General features: G+C 58.5%; 1 protein-coding gene across 1 annotated transcript; it reads left to right on the top strand.

Moving 5' to 3' along the window:
- Positions 1 to 3,510: 3,510 nt before the first annotated feature.
- POU3F3 (POU class 3 homeobox 3) lies at positions 3,511 to 5,034 on the top strand. Its single transcript, XM_060169239.1, has one exon. It carries the CDS (start codon positions 3,511 to 3,513, stop codon positions 5,032 to 5,034), a length of 1,524 nt encoding a protein of 507 aa, XP_060025222.1.
- Positions 5,035 to 8,182: the final 3,148 nt, after the last annotated feature.

Below are 8,182 nucleotides of genomic sequence, written 5' to 3'. Positions count from 1 at the left end.
ATCAGGCCACCTGAGACTGCTTTTGAAAGCGTGTACTGTGAAATTCATAGCAGTAATTTAGACAAAATCCTCACTGTATATTAATGAAAGGGGCCCCATGGCTCTGTTCCTAACCTCCCCATTCAGTGTAAACAAAACCACGAGACTCTCTCGGTTTTTGAGCCGAATCCAAGCAAAATCGGCAGGAAAGGAAAACATGGGGTGCTGGCATCGACTATTCAAACGTCTGCACCTGGAGATCTCAGATTTATTCAATGAAATCTGTGTTCCATCTTTCATATAGACATGTACGCATACATAAATATAAAAAGGAACCTTAGGGGGACGCACAGAGAAAAATCCGTTCTGTCTGGGGTTTGGTTACCGCCGCCGTTCAGGTCTATACCTTCGCAATAATGGAATCACTAAAACCTACCTACGAGGGCATCTCTACCCCCCGCCCGGCAGGCAGGAGCTGGACCAGATCCTACACAAATGCTACGCGCCCACTGTTCATCTCGAGATCTCGCAAGGGCTGCGTGTCTGCGACTGGGCTGGAGAGCTCCGGCTCTGAGTACCCCTAACTGCGCTCAGGAGAGGAATTATTCGCGGGAGAAGGGCAGCCCCGAGCACCCCGGCGGCTCCCCGTCTGCGTCCGGGGCGGCGGGCAGGGCCGGCGCAGCGCGGCCGGGTGCGGGGTGCAAGCACACGCACACTCATTAGGGACGATGTATTTACTGAATGTCCGAGTCGGGTTAGTTCATTGGAAATCCCCGAGGAGGGTTCAATTTGCCCTTGTTTTCGTGGCCACTTTCTCTTTTTTCTTGGTTCGCTGAGGCTCCTCTGTGCAGCGTTTCCGCTCGGCCGCTTCCCCCCACCCCCTCTTCTCCCGCCCACCCCGCGCGCTCCCCCTCCCGGCCCCCTTAACTCTTTCCGCCGGGTTGGGCTGAGAACGCGCTCAGCGCCGCCCGCCGCAGACCCTCCGAGGCCGGAGAGAAAGAGAAAGCCACAGCGTGCCCAAGAATACCGAGCAGGCGAAACACCGCTAATAACGACCGCACCGAAATAAAGAAATACACACACGCACCCGCACACAGTGTGAGCGGTGGAGGGCGCGGCGGGCGGATCCGCTTCCTTAGGCCGCTCCCGCTGCTGCAGGCTTCCCGACGCCTTTGGGGGTCGGGGGGGGATCGGGGGGGGTCGGGGGGAGACACACTAACGGTGTGTCTAGGGGGAAGGTCGGCCGAGCGCTCCGCCGCCTGGCACCCCGGGACTCGCAAGGGCACGCGCGCTCCTCGCCGGAATCCCGGCGGAGGGGGCGGGGGAAGGGAGAGGCGGGGGTGGGGAGCGCGCTGCAGCCTGCGGTCCTTCTCGCACGCGCGGGCCCGGCGCTGGTCCCGGGCTGCAGGTTTCCCAGACTATGGCATCCGAGAACTTAAACAAAGGGGGCGGCTGCCGGCGCGAAGCGGCTGCGGAAAGTTGCGGTGGCGGATTTCCAAGGAGCGCGGCCGCTACCCGGGCTCTCGGCGCCGCCAGCTCCCCCTTCCCACCCCCGCCGAGGCGGGGACGGGGGCCGGCTGGTGGAGGAGCAAGGAAACTTTGAAACCACTGGGGACACATCTGCCTATAGGTATTGGCGTGAATGGCACATCCGTGCCGGGCGCGTTACCGATCTCTGGGATGGGGTGGGGGGCGGGGAGGACGGCAGCACAACGCGGTACCAGGTGGAGTGGGTAGGTTGCTATTTTTCACGATTTTCCCCTCTACGTTCTCCTTCGGACCCCCGCACGCCCCCCGCCTCCTTTCCCTTTCTTCCCTCCCCCTCCCCCTCCCAGACCTATTGAGATGCCCAGAGCCACGGAGGGAAAGCCTACGTCTCGGCCGGACACTAAGAGTTAAGATGTGGCGGAGGGGGTGGCGGAGGAGGGGCGGGGAGGAGAAAGTGGCGAACCGGAGGGAGGAGGCGGGGGGAGGGGGGGACGACAGATTTCCAGCTTCTACGACGCTCTGCCTAAATTAAAAAGCAACCAATCGGAACGGCCGGAAGGGGGGCCGCGCGTCCTGAGCCAGTCATTCCGGACCTGCCAATCACCCAGCGGGTAGCCAATCAGCGGGGGCCCTGGTGCTCGACTTCCTTGTATTTGGGAAAGTGCAGTGGTGGGTGCGCGCTCGCGGCGGAGGGTAAACATTCGACAGTCCCCGCTCGGAGAGGGAGGGACAGAGAGCGAACTGTCAGATCCGAGCGGGCGGGCGAGAGGGCGAGAGAGCGAGAGCGAGAGCGAGAGCGAGGGAGGGAGGGAGAGGGGAAGAGAGAGGGAGAGCGCGCGAACCAGGGCGCAGAGCGAGCTCCCGCGGCAACTCCGCTCCGGCACGGCCAGCGCCAGCGCCGTCGGGGCAGCCTCCGAGCCGTGCGTCGTGCCACTGGAGTTGGTTGTGTATCAAGGATCCCCTATATGCACACACACATCTCCACCTCCACCAGTGCACTCTTCTTCCTCCTCCTGCAGACCTCTGCTGGGAAAAAAATAAAACACCAACCCCAACCATCAGCAGCAAGGTAACCGAGAAACTCGACCTCCTTTTTCTCCTGTTCAATTTTTTTCCTTGTTATATTTGTCTCCTAATTTCTACCCAAAAGGAAAGATGTCGCATCAGACTGTGACTGTTGCGAGGAGAATGAAAAAGGACTGTTGTTTCAGAGGCAACCACGAGCTCCGGCAATAGCAACTTCAGAGAAATGCACCAGCGCCAGAAGTTTTCCTAGGACAGAACAAAACTTGAAACGAGAGGACCGGAGGGGGAGAGCAGGAGCCAGCCTCTCCTCTCCGCACGCGAGCAGCCAGCATCACCACGCCTTCAAGGACAAAAAAAAGTTTTACTACTACAAGGGGAGACGAGTGAGCTGCGTTCCTGAGGAGGCGGCGAGGAGCGGCCGGTCGCCGGTCGTCCACGGTTTGGTCCAGAAGAAAGGAACGGCTGCTTTCTTTGTTGCCTCCAGCGAAACCTCCACTTAGCAGGTGGACCGAGCCCCGCGCCCCGGCAGAGTCCGCGCTCGCCCGAGGACAGGAGGAGGAGCGCGAGCCGGCGCGCCCGGCCAGGAGCCCCGGCGCAGGCCCGCGCCCCGCCCGGCGAGCCCCGCTGGAGCAAGCCGATCGCGCCGGGGCTGGGGGGCGGCCACGACCCCCCCTGAGGGGGGCGGCCACGGAGCGCGCCCCGCCGAGAAGCGAGCCCCCCTCCCCGGAGCGCGGCTCCTGCGGCGGCGGCTGCGGCGGCGGCGGCTGCTGACCAAGGCCGGCCGGCGACCCCCGCGCCCTGCCCAGCGGCCTTGCAGCTGCAGCCGGCGGCCGCGGCTGCGGCGGCGGGGGCGGAGGCGGCGGCGGCGGCGGCGGCGGCGGGGCCGGCGGGGGCCCGGGGCGGGGGCGGAGCGGGGGGAGGCGGGGGGGCGCGGCGGCGGCGGCGGCGGCGGCCGCGGCTGCTGCTGCGGCGGCGGCGGCGGTGGTGGCGGCGGTAGGGTGGCGGGAGCGGAGCGGGATGGCCACGGCGGCCTCTAACCCCTACCTGCCGGGGAATAGCCTGCTAGCGGCCGGCTCCATCGTCCACTCGGACGCGGCGGGGGCCGGCGGCGGCGGCGGCGGCGGCGGCGGGGGCGGCGGCGGCGGCGGCGGGGCGGGCGGCGGCGGCGGTGGCATGCCGCCCGGCAGCGCCGCCGTGACCTCGGGTGCCTACCGGGGGGACCCGGCCTCTGTCAAGATGGTGCAGAGCGACTTCATGCAGGGGGCCATGGCCGCCAGCAACGGCGGCCATATGCTGAGCCACGCGCACCAGTGGGTGACGGCCCTGCCCCACGCCGCCGCCGCCGCCGCGGCCGCCGCCGCCGCCGCCGTGGAGGCGAGCTCGCCGTGGTCCGGCAGCGCCGTGGGAATGGCCGGCAGCCCCCAGCAGCCGCCGCCGCCGCCGCCGCCACCGCCGCCCCAGGGCCCCGACGTGAAGGGCGGCGCGGGGCGCGACGACCTGCACGCGGGCACCGCGCTGCACCACCGCGGGCCGCCGCACCTCGGGCCGCCGCCGCCTCCGCCGCCGCCGCACCAGGGCCACCCCGGGGGCTGGGGGGCCGCCGCCGCCGCCGCCGCCGCTGCCGCCGCCGCCGCCGCCGCCGCGCACCTCCCGTCCATGGCCGGGGGCCAGCAGCCGCCGCCGCAGAGCCTGCTCTACTCGCAGCCCGGGGGCTTCACGGTGAACGGCATGCTGAGCGCGCCCCCGGGGCCGGGAGGTGGCGGCGGCGGCGGCGCGGGCGGCGGCGCCCAGAGCCTGGTGCACCCGGGGCTGGTGCGCGGGGACACTCCCGACCTGGCCGAGCACCACCATCACCACCACCACCACGCGCACGCGCACCCGCCGCACCCGCACCACGCGCAGGGACCCCCGCACCACGGCGGCGGCGGCGGCGGCGGCGCGGGGCCCGGACTCAACAGCCACGACCCGCACTCGGACGAGGACACGCCGACGTCCGACGACCTGGAGCAGTTCGCCAAGCAGTTCAAGCAGCGGCGCATCAAGCTGGGCTTCACGCAGGCCGACGTGGGGCTGGCGCTGGGCACCCTGTACGGCAACGTGTTCTCGCAGACCACCATCTGCCGCTTCGAGGCCCTGCAGCTGAGCTTCAAGAACATGTGCAAGCTCAAGCCGCTGCTGAACAAGTGGCTGGAGGAGGCGGACTCGAGCACCGGCAGCCCCACGAGCATCGACAAGATCGCGGCGCAGGGCCGCAAGCGCAAGAAGCGGACCTCCATCGAGGTGAGCGTCAAGGGCGCGCTCGAGAGCCACTTCCTCAAGTGCCCCAAGCCCTCTGCGCAGGAGATCACCAACCTGGCCGACAGCCTGCAGCTCGAGAAGGAGGTGGTGCGGGTCTGGTTCTGCAACCGGCGCCAGAAGGAGAAGCGCATGACGCCGCCCGGGATCCAGCAGCAGACGCCTGACGACGTCTACTCGCAGGTGGGCACCGTGAGCGCCGACACGCCGCCGCCGCACCACGGGCTGCAGACAAGCGTGCAGTGAAGGCCCGGGCGCAGCGCGGAGGCCGCCGCGCCGCCGCCGCTGTCACGCCGCCGCCGCCGCCGCCGCCGCCGCCGCCGCGGCCGGGCGGGCCGGGCCGCCCTCCCCTCCTCCCAAAGACAGGCCTGCCCGCCCTCGGGGGGAAAGGAGAGGGACGCACCGAGGAGACGTTGTTTGAAGTCCAAGGAAGGAGGGGCGAAACAAACAAAGCCTAGAAATGCCCAGACTGTTTTATATACACGACCGTGGCAAAACTGGAAGAAAAAAGGGGGCGATCGTGAGATCTCGTTTCTACTCTGGTGGGGGTTCGTTTGGGGGCTTCTTTTTAAAGAAGGGTGAAGATGCCTAGCGCCCCAAAACTGCGCTCGCGAGGCTTTTCCCACCCTGAGAAGTCCTACGGGGCGACGGTGGAGAGCACTTAGCACCTGCCTCGTCCTATCCTCTTAAAAACAAACAAACAAACATTTGTTTAAAAAAAAAGCATCCCCCCTCCCTCCCACCTCCTCCCTCCAAAGGGCCGCCCCCCCACCCTCGCCTCGAGAGATCCACCGAAACTTTGTTTCCTGGGAGCGACCAGAAAGCAGGCAGAGGCACCGGGTTTAATCAGGGGTGACTCTGTGCTCCCGGACCCTGTTATTCTTGTCCATATCAAAGTCATTTGGGGACAAATTGACTATGAAACGACAAGGAGAAAAAAAAGAACAATCTCTGGAAAACAAGAAATATATATATATACATATATGTATTCACAGCTTCTGAAATTAACAGACTGATAGCAAAGCCAAAAGAAAAAGAATACGTATCCTCAAAGTAACCTTGGAAATAAAAGCATCTCGAAAGAGCAGAGGGATGGGCGAGGGAGCAGGGGATGTCCAGCGGCCAGTGGGAGAGGCCCCGGCGAATCCGGGAGCGGGCGGGCGGACTGGGCGCGGAGCGAGGCCCGGCATCCAACCCCGGCTTACCGGCTGCCGCTCCGATGGGTGGACGACGCCTAAAGATGCCACCGCTAATATTTTTTTTATTAATATTTTTTATTTTTTATTTCTGGACTGACTCAGATCAAGGGATTTAGAAAGACAGCACTTCTCCGGACTCTTCTCCTCAATCCGTTGCCAACTTTGATTGAATGGGTGCTGTGGATGTGATTATATAATACTGCCCTTTCCAAGCAGTGTTTTTGGTAGGTTTTAATAAACAGACTTTTCAAAAGACGGCAATATAGAATTGTTAGATCCGTTGTTGATCTAAAAATATTTGCTTTATATTTTCATTAAATGACTTCTTTTAATATTTTATTCAGAATACTTATGAACTGCTGCAAAACGGTAATTTATTTTTCCCCAGATCTTGTATTACGTGTTTTTTTCAGACGAGCACAAATCAAAATGAAATGAAAATATGGACAGTTGCTAGGTAATAAGGGTATCTTTTGATGTGATCATTTGATTGTAATTTAATTTGAGTAGTGATTCCATAAGAGCTGATCGAGAAAATAAATTTGTTAGAATGAAATAGTCTGTGTCTGATGCATAAACACTGTGTGGGAAGAAAAGAGTCCTTTAGAAAATATTTTTTTACAATGCAAATCCTGAAGGAATAGAGCTGAGGAAGCCGTCTGCTCCACCTAAGGTACATTTGCAAATCTAGAATAAAAGGCAATGACAGAAACCACTAGTAACTGACCACGTAGTCACTCCTTGTTAGTCTGTTAATTTCACAAAATTTGTCCCTCCCTTAATTTTAGTGGGTGTTTTTAGTGTTTTTAGGTGAGATTGTCTAAATGCTAGTCCTTTTCTCAGAGATACCTGTGTCCTTTATCACCTTTATCAGAATGTTGGACTACATCCCCAGTAAAAACGTGCCAACTGGTTATTAACGGTGAACACAGAGTCCCTCACCACCGCCACCAAAGTTTAGCCTCTCTTTTCCCTCTCATCTCCCCTCCCCCATCATATTGCTACATCTCTTTCCTCTTTTTTCTGAAGACTAATAGTGGTAAAGAATAGCTTACAAGTCGATGAAATATTTTTATATCAATTACTTCCCATTAATAACTATATGTAATTAAGTTTAAATTATTAAGCCGGTTGGGGGGGTGTTTTGTTTGTTTTCTCTATCATATGGGAGAATGTAGTTCTAAACCCCTCATTGTGGACCACACTGCATTACCCTCAGTGTGATCACCAGCTCAGACTTAAGCTTCTACATTTTTTCTGTTTCCCTCTTTCCCCGGTATGATTCTGTATTTTCTTCACCGGTGCTGGGGGTTTTCACTTTTTGATCACTCTTTAGATACACCCTGCAGAGCGGTCACATTTATCAAGTTAATGTATCAATATTTACAATGTGGGAAAATGAAAGTGTAATGCCTCAGGTTGTAAGAAACAAGACGCAAAAGGCTCTGCTTCCTTGAGTCCCTTCGTATTGTACTTAAAAAAAAGTATTTGGGGTGATAAAGCAATGATTTTGTAGATTAGTTTCCCCCTAATCTCATTGAGCTGTCACTCACTTTTTGCGTCTTCTCTCATCTTTACTCCCTCTCCCTGTGATATCAATGCAGGGGTTAAAAAACCCGGAAAACTGTGAGAGCAACAAGGAGCAGTTATTTCTTCCAGACAGACCCTGTGTCACTTTCATAAATCAAGCCCAGCCAGATGGCCGTGTATTGGGTTGCATTATTTTAAACACCAAATCGTACTAAAAATCACAATCATTTTGATTTGTGAAATCTGAAAAAGGCCATATTTATTAAACAGAGAGCAGGGAAAAAATGAAAACAAGAAACCACAATTTACTTTTCTTTGCCTTCTCGTTTCCTATTTGTCTTGCTATTGTAATCTCTTTGCCCAGCAAATTTACAACCTGGAGTGGGGGGGGTGGTGACAAACTTTATCATTTTTTGAGGGTCTACAGGGGCAAGCACGGAAGGCCTTATTGGAAAGCTGAGGATCGGGTGTGGTTGTTTTTATAGGGTGGATGCTACTGGCGCGTGAGATGAAAACCTATGTTCCCTGCAGGACTGGTAGTGGTTGATCAGACAGAGAATGGGTCTATTTCAAATGTTAGGAGGCATTCGCTTACATGATTTGGCTGACAACAAAAGAACTAACATTGGATTTCACCCTGTTTTCTATTAAAAAGTAACCTTTGC

This window comes from Lagenorhynchus albirostris, chromosome 13 (assembly GCF_949774975.1).
Source record: "Lagenorhynchus albirostris chromosome 13, mLagAlb1.1, whole genome shotgun sequence".
NCBI classification, from domain to species: Eukaryota; Metazoa; Chordata; class Mammalia; order Artiodactyla; family Delphinidae; genus Lagenorhynchus; species Lagenorhynchus albirostris.
This window is presented reverse-complemented; position numbering and strand designations above follow the sequence as displayed.